Source organism: Anser cygnoides, chromosome 10 (assembly GCF_040182565.1).
Source record: "Anser cygnoides isolate HZ-2024a breed goose chromosome 10, Taihu_goose_T2T_genome, whole genome shotgun sequence".
Taxonomy (NCBI): Eukaryota; Metazoa; Chordata; class Aves; order Anseriformes; family Anatidae; genus Anser; species Anser cygnoides.
Window position 1 is genome coordinate 21457604 of NC_089882.1, and position 20970 is coordinate 21478573.

General features: G+C 41.4%; 1 protein-coding gene and 1 long non-coding RNA gene across 18 annotated transcripts in view; one reads left to right on the plus strand and one right to left on the minus strand.

Moving 5' to 3' along the window:
• IQSEC1 (IQ motif and Sec7 domain ArfGEF 1) overlaps nucleotides 1-20970 on the minus strand; it is a 346189-nt gene that overhangs the window by 127314 nt on the left and 197905 nt on the right. Inside the window, exon 1 of one of the 17 annotated variants that reach the window (XM_013187646.3) lies at nucleotides 13232-13603. The exons of the other annotated variants lie outside the window; for them this stretch is intronic. Within the exon in view, the coding sequence (XP_013043100.1) occupies nucleotides 13232-13299 (68 nt within the window). The 5' untranslated portion in view covers nucleotides 13300-13603. Of the gene's footprint in view, nucleotides 1-13231; nucleotides 13604-20970 lie in introns of those variants that run through there. 17 annotated transcript variants of the gene reach the window in all.
• LOC106040045 (uncharacterized) lies at nucleotides 12438-19883 on the plus strand. Its single transcript, XR_001209665.3, has 3 exons — nucleotides 12438-12743; nucleotides 17127-17361; nucleotides 18713-19883. It is a non-coding gene; the product is annotated as an uncharacterized lncRNA (long non-coding RNA).

Sequence of the window (20970 nt, forward strand, 5' to 3'; positions counted from 1 at the left end):
AGTTCAATTTTTATTTTTTTTAAATAGTATTCTAGTGACCAGTGCAAGAATATTGTGTATTTACAAACAGAAAACCACAAAAGATCTAAAACAGCATTTCTCTAAAATATTGTCTTCAGTTTTTAATAAAACTTAGATTTTGAATGTCAAATTTTGATGGCATTTTGAATACTAACCACAGTTTGGGAAAACCACCAGTTCAACCTTTGTAACTGATCCATTGTGGAATAGCTTACAGAAGAGTAATAAATGCTGTACTTGACTTCTGTTCTCTCCAGGCCATCTTGCTATACTCTCTAGAGTTCAGAAACTGTTTCTGTCTTGCTTATTGCTTATAAGTAAACTCCCAAACCATTCTGTTGTTGGAATTTGTACCAGAAGAAACTGTAATCTCGTACTGTGTGGTCTTCCAAAAAACAAAGAGGCTAGGAGCACCAGGAGTTACAAATCTAAGTCCTCATCTCCATGAGAAAGCTCACTCTACAATATTTAAAATCTATTTACAAAATACGCAAATCAACATATTGCCATTTGCATTACCTAGGCTGTTTAACAGTAACACATAATCAAAAAATAAACTCAAAGGAATCCACTATATTGCTATATTTGGGTATAGTTGCAAATGAAAGTACGCTTTACAGCCAGCCTGTGCTTCATCAGTGGTAATCATTAAAGTTATTTTAAATTTGTAATTGATAATCCTGTAAAAGCAAATAGGCTTTCACCATCCACAGAAACGGTAAAAGTAAATACCACCGATGTTACCCTCCTCACCCCCGTGATCACGTGTCTTTTTATTCCTGTCCTTTCTCAGGGCACCTTTGGAAACTCCTTTGACTTTAGAAATTGATGGGAAAGGAGTGCAGAACAAAGTACGTCTCAAGCAGTAGAACATATGCTCTGGGGAAATTTTTCCTCCAACCTAGATAATTCTTAGCAAAAGTCAATACAAAACAATATAAATATTTAATAATAATATAAAAAATTGCCTTAATACTGGAAAGTTGAGAAAAAAAGAATAAAAAAAATCCAGTGGAACATTTATGGGAGCCCATCTGGTAGATAAGTCACGAATAGATATTGACCATCTGGGATTTGAACTCTATACCTGACCCTCAGCTGGACAGCATTTGTTGCCATACTTGTTTAATTAGAAGGATCTCTATCTTGAAGAGGAGGAAACACTTGAAAAATATTTGCCAAAGCACAATATGCCTTGAGCTTTTTCCAGCGCCTTCCTTCCATTCAAGAACTAACGTAGTTATATTTATTTTTTTGTGGATTGATTATATTAAGACTTTTGCAGCCTGTGTGAGGAATTACTTTGTGACGTGTAGACTGAAAAAAACTGAAAAAAATCTTCATCACTAGCAAATTCCCAAGACACACTGCTGATTCGTTCAACAGAAATAATTACTTTAGCAAATGTTTAAGTATTTTAATGCCAAGAGGAAGATTCCAGGTATTTCTAAGCTGGTTAAAGCTTGCCAGTCTAGCCGATATCCAGAAACTTCTAGTCAATGTAAATGTCAATGTAAAATTGACACACCACTTAATCAGAAAAATATGATTTCTCTGATGAAAATATTTTATTTTTAGCAAATGTTACATTTCATTTTTACTAATATATTCAGACCTGACATCATATGGCTCCTAGATTTCCCCTGGAGGTATAGATTTTAAAAGTCCAGAGGGAAATGATAATACCATGCACTGATTTGTTGACATATGAGCTCTGAAATTACCATCGGAAAAAATTCTGAGGTCTGCAAAGATTATTTCACAATTTAAAGTGCATCCTAGCCTTGTACTTAGGAGTTTTAAAAGCTTTTTGAAAGGAAAGTTATGAAGTATGAATAGCACACATAAGGGCCAGATTTTAAAGTAATTTTTTAAAAGTATTGTTGCAAAGTTCATCTCCCTGTTAATGAACACAGACTTTTTGGACAAAATGTTTCTCCCTTCCTTATCTCATCAGCAGATTCAGACAGAATCAGTGAAATCCATCTTTTGTGCTTTGGTAGACATGAAAAATTACAGACAGATATGGAAAAGGCTGAGACTACCATCGCAGGTCTCATTTTCTAACCACTGCCTCATCTGTTTCAGACATGTATGGATATGAGTACCCTCAGGGCAATGATATACTTTTTTCTATTTCTTTGATGGAGAGTTAGGTAGGTACACAGTTTCTCTTATTAACAGCATCACTAGCCACTGGTATGGATGAGTCAGGGACCATGTACCTGACCTCACTACTTAGGAAATGAAAGACAGAATAACCCCAGCGAGCTAATGGGCTTCTGAGCAGGCACCAATAGACAGCAGGTCATCACCTCGCAGAAAAGCGTCTCGTAAAAGGTTAGATGTATGTGTGTGTGGTGGGGAGTGTTAGTGGTCCTTTTTCATTGTTTATAAGTATAAGAAAGCCATGCAAGGATTTATTCTCCCCTGAACTTATTTTCATTATCAGAAAATTCATCTTCATGCTAACCAAAAATTACTACTGCAGGAAATTAGGTAGTCCAGGATACTACATACTGGCAGTCATTCAGACCCTGAATTCAGATCATTTACAGTCACCAATAAACAGATTCAATTTTCTACGAAATAATGAGTTGTGTTAAGGTTTCAAGACTCTCTGTTCTGAGAGCGTTCTTAGTTCTCATCTCTAATCTCCAGGGTGTCCTAACATGACTATATGAACTACTCAATTAACCAAACAGACCAAACCTAACCACTAACCCTTTGACATATTTACAAATGCAAAGCAAGCATCTTCCCCCTCCTCAAAAAAGCTTTATGATATTGACTACTCACAAAGCTCCCCCAGTGCACTCCTAGCTTTCCCGTAAGGTTCTTCAGTGCCTCAAGTATACTGCATTTTCTTTTAAGTCTGAGGAAATGATCAAATATTGATATAAAACACTACTAAGCCAATAAGCTTACTTTACAGTTGAGTACATGCTATGAAATAGAGGGTCAGATACAGAAGTAACTTGCACAGGTCTTTTTCCTTTTGAAGAAAAACAAGCTGAAGTAACTTGCTATGCTGCTGCTATGCATCTTTCAGCAAGTGTATGATTTTCATTTTGGATATCTTTGCATAACAGCCTCTCCATCTTTGCTTCGAAATGGCACATATGGCAGATACGTTTTAAGGGAGCCCACTCCCAATTTCTTTAAAAACTTCATTGTTTCATTATTTTAGAGGAAATGGCCCTGTCAGCGTGGTTACACTTTTCTTTGCTAAACATTTCCTCCACAAGTGACAATGGCGTAAGAAGCCCTGATCGTGCTTGCCCATTAGCCCTGACCCATTTTTGGCAGTCTATTTTTATCCTGGATTCCTTTGCTTACCTATCACCATGTAGTACAGTGAATTGTTGTACCCCCAAAACCCAAGTGCCAGAACAATCAGATGAGAGGAAGCAGGCTAGAACACCATTGGCACAAAAAATACCTAAGAAATATAATTTACACTCCTTTTAGCATAAGTTTTCAATCTCCACCCCATTCTTACTCCAAGACACTCCAAGGCCTGTCCCTTCAAGGCTGGCATTAGAGGGAGTAGTCTCACAAGATGCTGGTATGAACTGCTGGGCAAGTCTCAATAACCTGAATAACAAATCTGCTCAAGTACTTAGAATAAGCAGGTAGAATAACCAGGAAAATGCAGTGGCTTCAGATCCTGAAAGAGAATAAACAACATGGGACAAGTTTTCAAGAAGTTGACTTTAAGGTACAGGTTCTTTTCCATGTGTTTGTTTTTAAAGAATTAATACTGGCCGTTTGGAAAGAAGTCAGGTATTTATCCATCTCACTGGCCCCTTTCCTCCACAAGTGTTTGTTACATTAACTTGAAAATATACAGACTGAGTGAAATTCTATCATCAGGTCTCTGCATACGTGTCCAGAAAAATCACAGTAGAGTACACTGCAGGACAGAAATCTTGAGTATTGCTGTTTGTGGTAAAGTGCTTAAACTAAGAGCTGTGTGCCTACAGCAATTCAAACAGCTTTCCCAAACAGATTAAAAAGTATGCCTTTCATAATGCCTACTTCACATTTATTTTCAAGCATCAAAAGATAATTTCAGATAGATAATAAGCTATTCAGAAGACCAATCTGTCCCTACTTCACTGATGTGGTGAAATAGTTCATTTTTCCTGATTTAAGCATGAAAGGGAATTAGACCATACAAACATCTGCTAATATGTCTACCTATGCAGAATTCATATTTAGCAGCATACAGGTCTGCAGGTATCTTGTGGACATTCAACAATTCTAAGTAAATTGCAAGTGGGCTTTGAAACTAAGCTGAATGCCTAAGATTAAAAATATGCATTTTAACTAAGAGTAACTACTAATTTGGTTCTCAAACTTTTGTTATATCAACTTCTATTTCCTTAGGACATTATAAAAAACAATAACAGCTTTGAAGCTGCTTTTATGGCTTCTTTTTCATAGCTATATCTGTCAATAATAGCTTTTATTTCTATCTAGCTTTTATTTCTTCCAAAAGAAAACAAGACTCACTCCTGGATGAGAGGATCCAAGGCAATAGTAGAAACTTGCCTTTTATCTTCCAGGAGGCGTCAGAAGCTCAGCATCTCCTTCCCCCAGCTTTCTCTGAAATTGCCCAGCTGCTTTACCTATAGCTTCAGGACTGCAGCAGCCGTGGGACCAGGCGCTCCTCCGAGCAGGACTGCCGAGAGGCGGTCAATAAACACCTTCTTGCTGAGGAAGGCCTGACCACAGTCATGCACTTTCCCCCTGCCAGCTACTAAGAGAGGAGAAATAGCCAAAAAGTCATTTAAAAGTCAAGAGGTGGAGAAAACTTTCAGAAAATATCAGCCAAAGAGATCTTTTTCCAAAGCCTGTGGGCAACAGAAGCTTTACAGCATACGTAAGGGCAGTAATTCATGGCTGAGATTGCAACCCAACCGTCCTTTTAATAGAAAAGTACGTTATTCATAAGACTCATAACATATTCTGAAGGCTCCCAAGCATCAAAAAGGTCATATTTCCCCCTGCATCAGCATGGACTGGCTTTGCATTCTGCCTTTTTGACAGAGCTATTATAACCTGCTCAGGTTTGGGGAAATATCTCTTGCTTTAACACAAAAAACATGCAGGCTGCAGGTGAAATTGTATTATCAGACCTCTGCTAAAGGTCACAGCGAATAACTTCTTGTCCAGGCAGTGACAGCGCACACAGCTAATGCTAACTGCACAACGGAGCCCAGACTGAGGTACAGCTTCTCCAGCAATTCAGCTGCACACCAGCTCTGCTTTACGTACGGTGCTCAGCCAGCTGACGGGCGGCACGAAATGGCCATCACGGGTTTATGTGGTCACAGGAACTCATTCTGCTATAATGCAGCAGTGTAAGTGTTCAGATACCTTTATCAAGGATGTCCCCTGAACGGTCGCATTGCTTGATGCCCAAACACTGCCAAGTGATATTCAGGACAGAAAATGGTAACCGAACTGTGGCTGTAAACATAGCCTACTGCACAGGACAATGTGGTATGTGATAGTGTCTAGGAAGACATCAATATTAAAATAAATGTATGAAAATAAAGAACTTTTGGGATTGCTGAACCAGAATGCTTCCTGTCAGGGTGACAACTCCTCCTGTGTAACTTCCAGCCATGGTGCTGCTCCCTGCACAAACTGGGCCCCACTACACCGTCAAAGTGGCCCCCTGATGCTATGAAAGAATACTCTTCATTACTCTGCTACCACAAATGACTGAGAATTCATTAAATGCAAAATGCTTTGTATGCTGCTGAGCCCTTTCCAGCAGATCAACACAGGTGTGACCAACTCAAAAACGGATTTAATTTTTAATCAATCAGTTTGCAGCATGCAGGTTTAAGCCTGAGGACGCTCTCCTCATGGAAGCGCTCCACGAGCGTAGCAGGTCAGGCAACCGTGCCTTGCCTACCTCAAGTTTTGCTTAAGGTTCATTAGCCAGTTAGATTTGATGGTCTGAAATACATAGGGAGGTAATCAGCTTTGATTTTTTGGTCTGTTACTGCAGCTGTCATGAGATCCTGAACTCTTGTAACGAAGCAGCGCTCCTGTCCCCTCACCAGAGGTGAGTGCACGGAAAAACCAAAAACCAATCTAATAACATTTCAAATACTTAAGTCACTTATTAACTGGCTGGCAGTTAATTATACTAATGAACTGTCTCGTGCTAAAAGATGACTGAATATGGGACACTGCTTACCGCATAAATTCTTGCTGTTTTTATAATTATTGTCAAAAAAAAAAAAAGATGAAAAGGCAGATACTGCACAGAAACAAAAAAGATGCTTTGCACAGTGTTCAAAACGCATATCAAGAATGAGATATCACTTGTATAGTAAAATGAATTCCTATTGGAAAAGGAATAAAGCCTTTCCTAGATTTTTAGGAAGTTTTTTCATTAAAATCACTTCACATACCACGATTTTCATGATCAATTTAGAGCATGCATGGATGTTAATCACACAATTCATAAGCATTACATTGATCAGTACTCACCAATTACTAAAAAGTCATCTGACTCCTTCCAGAACATGCAAAATCTTGTTAACTCCAGATTAACGCAGAGCTCTATTTTCTCGCTACCTAATTTGCTTTACAATTTAGCAGTCTCTTCAAATTCACAAGCAGGTAACACTTCCATATAGTGTTTGTTTGTTTGTTTCTACATTCAGTGCCAGAAGACACAAGCTGAAAGGCAGCTTCAGAGTTCTCAAAATATGGTAAAAACCCACAAACCAATCAATTGGGCAATCTAAGAACATCAAAAGCAGTACCCTTTCAAAACAAATCCTAAAAGACAATTGCTAGGTGGGTCTGAGAAGCAGTAAGACCAGCAGTGGAAGCATTCTAGGTGCCAAGCAGACAAACACTTTTACCATAGTAACCCATGGTTCTGCATCAAGTAGACCCTCTGAGATTGATTATGTAAATAAATAATAAAACAGTCTGTTAACTTCTCTAGAATGCCTGGGATTACGTTTCTGGCTTCTGGGATTTCAATGCTCATTATGCTCCGTGTCATGAAAGGACAGAGCTGTGGCACAGCTTCAACCCAGGGCTGCTCTAAGCCCAAACTAAAGGTTTGAGCTAAAGCCTGATGCAACTATTTTAAAGCAAAAAGATGAAAACCCAGAAGAGCGCTAGAAGTTGACTCCAGTTAACTCTATTTTTTAAAGTCAGATTAGCTAAACTGGCATCAGGTCCTTTTATACAGGAACAACTCCGTAGACCCAGCTTTAAAATAAAGAACAACACTCTTAGAATAAAACTGGGACAGGCAGCGACTAAAAGCAGCCTTCAGACCTCACACTGGTCCACCACTCATTTTGGCAATTATGTGACCCATCTTAAAAAAACAACACCCCACGGTCTTCAAGTTCTTAAGTTCCTTGGCTATTTGTACAGGAAAGCACACAACCAAGAAGCACTACTGCTAGGCTGACAGTTTATACACCCTCACCCTGACAGACTTCCATGTGAAGAAAGGCTTAATTATGTGCAAATATTGCAACTTCTGTGGCAGTTTTGTTACACTACAAGTCCAACAGGGATTACATTTAAATCATTTACTGTCTCTAACAGTCCCTGCCTATAAATTTTTAGCTTTTAGCAATAACATTGCAGATGGTGCACAAAGATGGAGAGAGCATGTGGAAATACTAAGGAGCAGCATTTTAACAAGCGCTCGTAGCAAAGAAGCAAACAGAACTGATGAGGGGCTGGTCTTGCACCAACAGATCTGCAACCTGTTAAAGCTCAGCATGCCCTTCCTGAACTTGTCACAAACCACTAATTTAAATTAACAATCAGATTGAAATAATCTAGCTGTGTAAACATGAATACACCCTAGCTGAAAATGAGCAGCATTTAAAGAGAGTTAAAAAATATATGAATCCTAAACAAACCCAAAGCAATGGGTAATTCACCCCTTGAGCAAGTCTGCTTTAGGAAGAACAACTGAGTTCAGGTGAATTAATACCAGAATGATCTCCTTTTCAGATTCCTATGCATAGACCAAAGACAAACATGGCATATGTAACCAAAGAACATATTTTAGTATTTTATTATGCAAAGTGCACGAGGACACGTTCACACCTCCTAACTCAGGATTCTGAAGGCACCAACTTCATCCTAACCTCGCAATGATTTGTTACACTGGAATCAGGAGCTTATTAAAAATTCATTAACTGCAATGTGCTATTGGCACTGTCATTCTGCAGAGATCTTTTAACCCAAAGGAAGGTTTGCGCTAGGATAATTACAGTTGTACTGTATTAAAATACAAGAGTAATGGTTATATAGAGCCATCCACTGGATGATTAAAGCATCCAGACTGCTAATGACAGCTTGCATTCAGCTTTGTCTCGTAGCTTCCCAGATGCAGTATTTCAAGATGACAATGCAGATTTCAAGATGACAAACAAACCCACACAGAAACTGAATACAAAAATCAACATGTTCTGAAGTTCAGGAGTCAATATGGAAGACTTGAGAGTTTTTGTTTTGTTGTTTTAATCTTACAGGTGATCCCCTCAACCCCCAGTAAATCTTGTTAGCACGTAAGCCATAAAACAACTAGAAGAAAATCACTTTGATAATGTCTGATCTCAACAAAAGGTGCCAACTCCATTCCTTACTCCTGTAACAAAAGGTAGCAGTCTCCTTTTCTGAGAAGCTGTATAGGCATTATCCCAGTAGTTGCCAGGAGGAATATCTGAGATCAGTGTTCTAGTTTCCATTTCAGATGGAAAACAAAGTGCATAAATTAAAGATCTGAATATATACCCCATTGTCGTTGGCTGTGTGTGACAGTTAAACAGCCGTAACAAGTGGCAAGTATCAGCAGAGGACAGTTTCCTACCACCTACAGCACGAACTACTTCTAGCCTCAGCTCTCAGCCCTGTCTGTGCAGCCCACTGCAGCTCCCAGGGGTGAAGTGTCACTGCAGCTGTGAGCTCCGTGTCCCCTGCCCTCCCACCGCTGCTTGCTACTCCCTTACCCAATGCTAGCACAAGATTTTTGGGTGGCCTTGTAGTGAACCCTGTCGCTGCAGCCACCTGGGTCAAACGACTTTTTTTTCCAGCTGACTCTCCTGCATGGATGTACAACGCCTGTGCTGGCACCATGCACGGGCAGCCTGGGGGCAGGAGCAAGGCGCTGCAGTGTGGGGGCAATACCACCACTGAACCCGAACTGTGGGTTATTAGATTTGTTATATTGTTCCTTTATACTGACCCCTGTTTAATGCATTACTGTTCAGAGCACTTTGAGCTTTCCTAATGCAGTGTGGATGCTCAGAAATGAATAAGCCCTCACTGAGACGCCCCAAACCTCCCTTACGTGCGCCAAGCTTCCCCAGCAGCCTCTCCCCTGCACAGTCGCTCATGCTGCTCAAAACACAACTAAGGCTCAAGTGCGACCCTTTCACTTGTCAGGGTGCTGGTTTTTCTTGATGAAAACGCAGCACTGTTCTGTCAGTCCTTAGAAAAAACAAAGCAGATGACTAAAAATAAAGTATGACTGAACCAAGATGGAAAATGTTTGTAGCAGAAGGAAAATAAGTGAAGAAACTCCATGACAACTCATACTGAAGACTAATTCTTACTTTTTTCCAGATGTGTAGAGCACTGAGAAGTAACTATTGACGATTTTCCTCCACTACTTGCAAACGGAACTTTAAGATGCAAGCTGAAAACTATGCGTTACATTATTATAAACCCTTTAATTTATTCTCTGCGGGTTGTGGATCTGCTGATTCAGACGGCTCCAGTCTGCTCCCCTAACCACTAACCCCATCCTTCGGGGCTGACTGGCGTGTGGCGTGTTACCGAGAGCACGGGTAATTCAGCATGCAGCCGGTCTGCCCCCGGGCTTGGTATAACGCGTTCCCCTCTGTGCACACTGATGTGACCCTATAAATGCAATAGCTAATCTGAATATGTTGACAAACTATTTTATAACTAAATATTTGCCTATCCCCCACCTACGGTGTGTGACTGAAATGCAACCTTAACACGAAGTAAATGACTGATTCTTTCACTCCAGTGCTGCTTTCATGCTTTGCCAACTGTGATTTTGGGAGTGCTTTCCACCTGCAAATACCAGAACAAGTAGGCCTTCACCAGAAGAGGAAAGTGCTGTTTTTCAGAGAAATACTGCACCAAAGCAAACCTCAGAGCAGTGGGAAGGGCAGTTTGCCCTCTGTGCATTACTGCACCAGGCACGGGCTCAGGAAGAAGGGGCAGTAACTGTGACAGCACAGCCAGCGGTACTGCTCTGCCCCTCGCTCAGGAGCAGTGCCCCTGACAGACAGCACTCTTCCCTTCGTCAGGAATATCAGCGACAACCTGCGGTGCTTCTGGGCAGGAACGCGTAACGCCTCTTGTGTGGGTAGTGACCGCTGTAGCCAAGGAGAGTCAAAAATGCCACAGCATGGTGTGGCGTGAGTCACTGCTGGCCTGGGGAGGTCGGACCTGGCCTAGGGAAGAGGATCAGGAGCCCAGGTCCCGGAGGGTGGCAACAGGCAAACTGGCCAGGAACGAAAATGCTCCCTCTGGAGAGCTGGGGACCAGCTCTAGCAGGGCACTGTCCCGGGACTCAGGGCTTGCCCTGCTACCTATGACATGCTGCGAGCCCAGCCACACTGCCTCTCCTCCAGCCCCATGGGATAACCTGGTAGCATCAGAGGCTCCCCAGGGGCTCAGGGAGCCGAGCGCTTGGACAGGACAGAAGTCTCGTGTTAAGTGTCACAAGCTCAGCTGTGGTATGCTAGTGAAGAAATCCCTTCATCTTTACAATTCTTCTAATTTCATTATAGGAGTAGGCAAACACCCCGCAAAAGGAAAAAAAAAGACATTTAGACAGCACAGTGTTTTTCCGTATCACACTGTCGCCCTCTCCTACACTTACTACAACATGACTTAAAGCTTCACCATGTAAAAAACAAACCGCTGCATTTTGTGCCTTAATTCTTCTAGTGCAACATGTGTTTCACCTTGCTAACAGGCATGACCCTACGATTTTAAGATCTAGTCACCGTAAACTTAAACGCATACACATGGATGTAGATGCTCTCTCCCCGCAAGGCACACGGTCTAATTAAAACAGACAACAAAGTCTCAGTCAATTTTTAAAGCAGTTGGATTCCAATGAAAACAAGACCAACCCTGAAGCCCAGCACTAACAATTTTCCTTTTGAGTGGGACTGTTTTCTCTCTCAGGCATAAAACCCCTCATTCAGGCTCTGCACATTCGTTAGAAGCCCAAGTACAACTGGCCCAGTGTAGTCAAGGCAATGCTCTGCTGTTTGGTGCGGTGGCACCAAGGGTGTGTAGGAATACTTTTACCAGGGCGGCTTGCACACAGAGGGAAAAAACAAGCTCAATGTAACCCTAAATAAGATGTGCCTAAGCTGACTGAAATCTCCAGCAGGGGCTGCATGGGTTTCAGTTCTCTAGAAATGGGAGGAGGCAGAGAGGGAGAAAGACTGGTATAGCCTCATACTTGGTGAATACAGACATGAGCCAGAACGGTTAGTGACAGCCTCCTAGAATGCAGGGAGAGGCTCAGGATTCCTGAAAGATAACAGAAAAGCAAATTAAGGTGGTAGAGATCTTTTTCCACAAAGGAAATATTTTCTTTATGCTCTCAGATTCATTGATGTTGCTTACAATGAAGATACGATCTGTTAGAACAACCAACAACTGAAACTGAAAATACTCGCAGCACTTTAACAACGAACTTTATTTTGCATTATGCTAGCTGTGGGAGCCAGCGAGCTGCTCTATAAATAAGCAACTACTGTAAACTATGAAGCTAATGTTCAACCTACACACTCTGACCAGTAGTAAGTTCAGTGATAAAAGATAGATGTGGCTGTTTATAGGTGAGCACAATTTGCCCATTAAGCTTTAGAAAAATAGCCACACCCAAATAGTCCGAGGAACCTTTGAAACTCAGTCTTGTGGGGAACGCGTGCTTTTATAGCCTGAGTTGTGCGCTGGACTTTTCTCAGAAATTTCCGGCAGTACTAAGGTCAGGATCAATATCTGTGCTGTAACGACTGTTTCTCTGTATTTAAGCATGAATTTGGTTAATTTCAGGCTTTCCCTTTATTTCTGGTTCCAAAACTAGATCATAAATAAAATTTCTTATTTTAACTGAATCCTCTCTCAGGGATTATTTCCAGTTTCTGCTGTATTGACTTGCTCTCTGCTGGGAACTAAGTGGCTTTTCAGCTTTATTTCAGCATCCTGATGATAAAAGCTCTCCACAGCATCATTCTGGTTGTAATGAATGTTCATGTAGGAATCCAGGCTCTCTAAAATCTTTCCTCAGCACAGAATAATTATGCAGTGTGAAGTGCCATCATTATTTAGATTACATGATTTCTCAAGGGAAGCTTGCATGACAAAATGTACCATTCAGATCATATAACCCCGAAACATGAAGAAACTATAGCATGAGAATGGCTAGCTATTTTTAAATACATGAAATTGCTGTGAGAACGCACAATCACCAAGTGTCTCACTTAATAGCTCCATTCCTGGAATAAACTCTACTGGAATCTCCAGCAATGTGCTTGGCAGGGAGCACGCAGCATGTCAAACGCGAACCACTCAAAGAATGCGACCGGCGATGCACGGCAGCCACAGCCTGTCATCTCACTGCAGTCGGCTGCGTTTTCACACAATGCACACAGGTAAGATACGAGCGCTACACTCGCTTAGAGACGTTTGAAACTTAAGAGTTGTATTTTCCCATAAAAGCCTCCGCCTTCTTTTCTCCCCCTTCTCCTCTGTCTGAAGCAAATGATGCTTGCGGCATGCTAAACACATGCTTAATCTCCGGATTTGGGAGATACAATGAATAAAAGACGATGATAGGCAAATATTCATGAAAGTCAGGTTTCTTTCATATTCCAAATTCCGCCTGCTTGCAAATGAGGCAGAGGTATTTCCAAAACCGAAATCATGAAAACTCCTCTTTCTTTGAAGACTGTTTACAGTAACCCTGTATTTTTCCTTTCAAAGCTTTAGTATAAGGACAAGAAAGAAGCTACCCAAACAAGCATCTCAGACTACTTAGAGTTAACTATGCAGGGCAAAAGAATACATGCAGGGGAAGAGACAACGCACGCAGCTTTCAGACACTTACCACAAAGTAAAGTTTTTAATAGTCTTACTGTACCTGATCGTCCTGACAGAAATGCAGTATTTCCACATCAGATTCCACATTGCACTGCCATCTCCCTTCATGACCTCCTCTGAAGTGTTTGCAAAGTTAGAACGATTCCAAGTAACTCAAGGAACAAGAAAATTTAGCAGCATACGAAAAAGTTAGTCCAAGGTTCATGCAGCCGCCAAGCACTGATTCACGATTTCCAAGTGATTCCTCCGACCTCCACTCAAATGAACTCAGAGAGAAGCCAGCTTTCTCATCTGAAGTCTCGGGTTACTTCTTTCTTTGTGATTTACAAGACTTGTTGTTTACATTATTTGCAAGCCAGAGAAGATTATTAGAGGCTGTTCAGAAAGCCACATATAATATTGCTCCAAGTTGTCAAGAAAGACAAACCTACCTATGCAGCACCTACAGAAATTGGTTTAATTTATTCCACTTAAAAAAACAACAACAACAACAAACCCAGCCCAGTAAGAGGGCCTTAGCAAATCACTTACTGGATCTGTGAAGGCTTACCAAACACGCTAAATGATACGGCTGAGGCTGAATAAACTCCCAGCTGTTTGCAAAATTTCTCGTGTACTGTAATAAACTTCGTAGTGCTAAAAGAAGTAATGAGTCATTTTCTAAGGCTGTGTTTGAACACAAAGCTATGGCTTTCAATAGTGAATGTCAGCTATGACACTTAGCTTATAAATTACATCAAAAAGAAAGCAGTAAAATCTGACTTAAAAACACCACAAAACTTACTCACTTTGCACACAGAATTCTCTTATTGTCCTGAAACCTCACAGATAGGTAAGTGATAGTTGGATTTTATCTTCATGACAATATTTACCCCTCAAAAAGAACCCAAACCCCATGCATGACATAACACACAATTTCTCAATGATGATGGGGATTTATGAAGAGTATTAAATATTTACACTGCTGCTTTTTATACTACGCTGGAGAATTTAGCCCTTAATTTTTCAAGGATTTAGCTTAAGTGCACTGCATTTATCACCAAAACTTTGAATAGGATTTAAGCCTCAACAAACACACAGAATCACCCTATATAGAGAAGTTTTATTATTTTTGTTGTTGTTATTATTATTTTTAACTGAAAGACAAGTCCTTGAAATTCTACCCTGGTTTCTGAGACCACCCAGAAAGTCAGTGTTGTTGCTATGACATTAAAACTTCCCGAGCCTTTAAAGCTCAGCCCACTAGACCACACTCTCTTCTCTGCAAAGAGGTCAATGGCACAGTTATCAGGGGTTCTTCTGGATCAAAGACATTAAATGAATGTTTATGTTATAAAACTTAATTAAGCAAGAAACTAAGTTCATGCTACTTCTTGGGAGAACAGTATGCTTTTATGATTAAATGTCTGTTTTCTGTTGCACAACTCCATTTTGTATAAGACCATTTTATCTAGGATCTCATGACTGGTACTACTAGTCTGAAATAGATTCTGTTTCAGTGATTTTCTGACAGTAATTCCAGGAATAAGCGACTGACGGCTCATAAAAAAGTTAGAACAAGTTCCACAGCACATTATACATTTTAAATCAGTAGACATAATGGAGAAAAATTGCATTAGAAAACTTATAGACCTGTTCTTAACATAACCATTGGAATACATTTAAATGACGGAAAAAGCTATGCAAGTTCAGGCCGATCAGCTGAATGCTCCTGATCACCTTAACATGTGAATTTGAGAGATGGGGCGCCCATGATACCGTATTTCTTGCTTGTGTATGGTGTACACTTGGAATACTTGATTTAGCATAAATAAGTCCATTATATATGAAGTATTAAATGACCGGCAGTTTATTTTCGGTGTAGTATAAAGCTACCAAACAGCATGCTTATTGGTGTCACCTACATCTACTTGAGCATGTATTTGAGGCATCGATGTAATTGGTGTACTTACATTATGCATTCCTTGATTCACATTCAAGTGCAATATTTAGACATTACCAGCATCTGCAGCAACAGTATTTTATGTCTCTAAAGATAGATTAAGGTGGATGTCATACTGAGATCTACAAGAGACTTTTTAAATACAAGAGTATTAATCACTTGCTTCATCCATGTTTCTAGCATTTATGCATAGCCAGTGATCAAATGGATTAAAATAACATGCGATAGCATCATAGGACAAAACTGAGATGCTGCCTTTTTATTTTTCCCTTTTCTTTTCCTTTTTTTCCCCCCTTTTCTCTTAAATCATTGCTGCAGCATTTACCATGGGAGGAAGACTACAGTTTTATGAAAGAGCAAACGGAGTGTTTAGTTCCTCTCCTGACGAGCTGAGTTTGTTCACTAATTCCCAACGCGACCAAGGCAAATCAAGTTAGCTCTCCACAAAGCAAGCATTCGTTCTGCAGGGAACAGCAGGCCCAAATTTGGAATAATTTAGAGCCGATAGGCAGCCTGCAAATACAAAATAATACACATACAGAAAATGTTGAATACTGTGCAAACTGTGCTATGAGTTGACATAAATCAGTATTTTGGGTCTATGATTAGATCTCAGATGTACATAAATGCGATTTACTCTGATGTAGGTATGAAGAAAAAAAAAAAGACTGAAATTCTCATTGAAATGATATTTGAGGTATGCCTAAGCCTAACAGCATCCTGTGAAGCTTCGTGTGGGCTTGATTTGACCAACTGCAGGTGCCGGTGTTCTCAGCTGTAGCTGATGATTTCTGTACACACATGGATGAGGCAAACTGGTGATTAATCAAAGCCCATGGCTAATTCTGTCTCAAGATAGGCTGCCTTTTCAAAGACATCACCCTCGCAGTGTGATTGCTAAGGAGGTAACAAGGGATATTGAAGACAAAATTGTCCCATCAGCTATTTCTTACTATTAAGAAAAATCTTGTTTGGAATAGAACTTTTCCAGCAGCAGGAAGACAATGTCCCCTTTGTCTTAGCTATTTGCTTTCTTTTCCTTTGTTCACAGTGACATTACTATGCCTGAAACAAGACACAGATTAGCATATCAAATGATTTCACTTTTTTGAAGCCTTGTTTGCTTTCACCGTATAACAAGTCAAGATGAGCCCCAGCACCGCAGGGGCCTTTTGGCATCACATCTGCCTTTGACACGGATTTTCCATTTTGTACATCAATCATAATCTATCGTAATGACTCCAGTGACAGTCTTCTCCCACACTCACATGCTCAGCCAAGTAATCCCAGCCAACACAGAGACTATGGGGTGGTAACAAGGGATGTTTGGAGACAGTTGCTGCCTGGCTGGTTTATTATTCCTCTTTGGGTGTGGCAATAAAAACTTTGGTTATCTCTTCCCCTTGAAATGAAACAACAGATTCCATTCAGAGGACATCACTGCATCCACCCAGTCGTGCTGTGCATGGGACCACGCTCTGTATGAAGCGGAGCTCCCCAAACAGATGTACTTAATTGGATTCTTTTTCTTCCATTATACTCCTTGGAAACCTTTACTAAATTTTCCTTGCTTGCAAGTCATCTACAGCACAACCCTCATTTTCATCAGCCACGTCAGCACCGCTGGGGCCGGACCCACAGTGGTGTCCTGCTAATAGTGCGTGCACTGTAAGCTGCCTCCATGCTGCCAAGCTGCAATGGGAATCTGCAAGGAGCTCTGCCTCCTTCCAACATTTCTTCCCACTTCAGTACATCGGCGTTTCCAAACCCACTCATCATTATGAGTGTTTTATTTTCATTGGAGGTAGTAGTAGGTGTATTAATGAAGTGCTGTCCCCTGCATCAGAATGTCATGTTTGCCTAGGCTTTGCCCCAGGTTTGTGTCCATGTTTCTGCACTGAGTGGACATGCCAGCTGTCCCGGAGCTGCATTACACTGTGTGTATAACAGGCAAACCAATCACCTTTGTAAAAAATGTTGTGTTTCTTTCCAGGAAGAAATCTTTAATTCAGACACAACTGCTAACTCAGAGAAAGGTGATGACGTGGTACCAGCATTCCCTTATGAGAACTGAGCAAACGGTTGAGGCAGCTGAAAATGCAACTGCTTGGGTCTCTCCCTGCCTCGTCGCCAGGCTGAGGCTGCCTGCTGCAGTCAGCACGAAGACTGCCTGCTTCTCCACTGCTCCCACCTGCCGGCTGTAGCACTGGCTGCGACTGCTGGTGCAGGTGAGTTTGCACCAAGACAACCTGGAACAGCTGAGACAGGCATTTTTTGGCTTTCCAAGTGTGCACAGAAGTGCTGGGCTGGAGCAGGGGAGTCAAAACAATTGGAAGAAACAGTATCTAAAAAAAACACTGGAAATGAATTCAACAGAAGTTGACTGTCAGAGCCCTCAACTTGGCCACTTCAAGCACACAGCACATGGTTTAGTATCAGAAAGATAGTTCTTTCAATGTTTTTTATTGCTAAGAAGAACCTAGAGCCACTATCAGTCCCCTATACGGTGAAGCAGAGCACTTAAATTCCTGAAAAAAAAAATATATATATATATATTATGGGGGGAAGAGTAGGGTGGGAATGGACAGAAATGGAGGAGAACTGGAGGATTTCAATCTTTTTTTTTTTTTTTTTAAACCCTGGAAAAAAAAACAGCCTCTCCAGGCAAAGATATTACCAGGTACATAAATCACTTCAAGTATTAAAAAATGCTAGAGCTAAGGTTTCTGTAGAAGCTGTAAGTGGTATGTTACTTTCAAATGATGTTAATAGCCAGGCAATGCTGAATTTGGAGGCTCCCGCTCTATTGTTCTCCCCCCTCCCGAGATTCATTCACATTTTGCACTGAGGCCTGCACGTTGGCAGTGCTCAGGGGGGAGCTGAGCACGCCGAGCCCCTGGGACAGAAGTTGCTGTGAAGTGGCTCAGAGGAACAGAGCACCCAGGACTCCTTATCTGGTCTGCTCTCTGATACAGCTGCGCTCTCTGGATGCACGTGTCACTTTCCACATGACATGTCTGCAGCCAAGACAACCTTACTACTTCAGCTGTACACGGGCTCATCCTAAATTCGGTTAGTGTAACATTCCCATGAAGAGGGAAACAGGCATACTGCAGGCTTCACGAGTGAAGGTGGCAATTTGCTTATTTTCCTCAAGTTTCTACCAGGACAAATGACCAGAAAACAGAATTTAACAGCGTTCCTATTATTAGATATTTATAGGGCATTTAACAAAAGAAGCTGTGAGTGCTGGAGCTAGCAACCATCATACATGTTTTTGGTTGTCAGGAGAGTTCCAGACCTATTTTTAACTTAGGTAGCATTGCCTTTAGACAGCAGCTATTACCAATTAAGGATTGAAAGAAGCCTTGCAAACAGACGGTTTTAACTTTTTAAAATGAAAAGCAGTCTGGCTTTTTAGGCAATTTAGGGTATCTTTAAACCCTTATCTTGTAACAGGTCAACATGTTCATTAAATTGGGGAAGAGGTTTAAATAAAATATGTTCACTACATTTTTTCCTCAGCCTCCACCATATTTTCTTTCCTTCCCTTTTAAACTTCCTATTCTGATTTTTCAGACATTCCTAAGAGCATGCAAAACAACGTTTTCAGGGAGCTGACAGCAGTGACATCCGCATACCAGTCCTTCTGCGGAATAAAGCCAGCGTGATTTTGGCATTTTGATAAAGGGCATCCCCTCTCATCCCCACAAGCTGGCAGGTTTGTGGTGCTTCTAAGAGGCCCCTGCAGCATCCTTCCAGCTGCAGTCACCAACAGGCTCCTCGTGCGTCTCCAGCCGCCACCGTGCTCCCAGACGCCCTTTTCTGTGACTTAATCTTGGACGACTATCAAAGGAAACTCAGAAAGCTTCCAATCCATGTAGGCTCATAGCCAAACGCACAATTTAAATGTGACTGCCCTAGGGCCTGCCCATCAGTTGCATCTAAATACGGTAGAGACCAGACACTGAAAGAAAAGCCTGGCACACAACGTGCTGTCTGGGGGTACGGCTAAAGGGCAGGCAGCACCACCTACGCATCTGCGAGGGCCCCAGCACAGATACTGAAGTTCCTCAAAACCTGGTATGTGTCTTTGAAGCTGTGCTTGCGGAAGGCTGAAAGCTGCACAAGTGTGAACAATGGAGAACCTGAATACTCGGAGATGATCCCTGGGTGCAAAACATTTCAGAAAGGCTTGACATGCTGCTTACTGATGACCGCAGAGAGACAGAAAAAGAGAGGCACATATACAGAGAACTGCCTCCAGCCTGAAACCCAGATCATCAGTTACAGCAGCGGTCTGAGGAGACACCATACAGCCCTCTATAGTATATAGAGCACAGGATTTTTGCTCAGCAATACCAAAGTCCCACAGCAAGCCTCGGTGAAATCGGGGCATGGCAAATTTAGGGATCCCAAAAGATCCACCAGGTAGGAAGGAAGAGCATCCCAGAAAGTTAAGAAAAACTAGGAGTATGAACTGAAGGCATAAAAACAGAACATTTTCAATGCTTTTAAGAACACTCAGATACACAGTAGTGTGAATTACATTACAATGAAGGCTCTAATCAGACTAACAACTATTTTGGGTGTTTTAAGTTATCAAATTGAAATCACTAGTTCCCTGAGTGCAGACAAATCCTCTGATTGCTTTTAAGGCATTTTCTTACCTTATGTATTTCTTTGAGGGTTTCCTCAATCATTTTTATACTGAATATGGGAATATTGCAGTCTGCACTGTTTGCTGGCTGTATTTTAAGAGGATGGTGGATCGGGGGGGGGGGGGGGGGGGGGGGGAAGGAGAAGGAGAGAGTTTTATGCTCTCAGCTGCTCCGCAATTGCATAAACTTTGCCAGCGTGAACCTCCTGGGAGAGCTGTACTATAGGCATTATGACTCAGCCCTGCTCTGGATGAAGTCACTGTCAAGTGGAAGCAAACTATTTGTTTCTAACAACATATATGGTGAACTCCAAATGCAAGTTCAAGACAAAGCTGTCGTTATTTCTCCCACCCACTTTGCTATTGTTTTGTTCAGTTCAGATTGCAAAGGAGCTCACAATTTAAGTGAGTGCCAGAAGGAAAGCAAACCAACTGACATCACCATGTGAGCAAAAGAAGTTCCCTGCTCTCATGGACTACAACCCAAAGATTTTTTTTCCCCTGATTCACTGAGATTTGTAACTACCATACAGCTATTTTTTTCCAGGGTTGGAGGATTACAATATGCTATATAATGCCCCCCCCTTCCCCCTTTATTAATCCATTTTTAAGTAATGGATTTAAAAATAGAATCCCCTTTAACTATGTAGTAACATGTAAAAACTGAGACCTTTGCATCTCTTATTTATGCTGTGTTTTGCTTAAAGGAAGCAGTGCTGCTCCTTGCCTGTTAGCAAGCACCTTGTCTGGCACATCCGCAGCCACCCCACGTAATCACAGAAGCAGAGTCCATGCTGTCAACACCAGAGACGAGGCACAAAGACTATCAAAGCACTCTTTTTTTTTAAACAGTTAACCTTGAAGACAATCCTGACATAGATCATTCAAAGCACATGTGCCGTCTTTGAAACTGCATCTAAATTAGGACTGGCAATTCATGTGATGGTTTCAAATGCTACAAATTTGTCTTGGATAACAGAGTGGGAAAGAGGACGAGCAGAGAGCTGCCGGTGCCCCGCAGAGCACAATTTAGAGGGGCTTTAAGTAGCCTCTGTGAGTCAGGGACTTGGTGACGTTCTAGCACAGCAGCGATAGGCTGCTCCTATCAAGGAGATTTATGAAAGCGTTTTCATTTATAATCACCACTGAAACATCCTAGTAGGACTGAATCATGTAC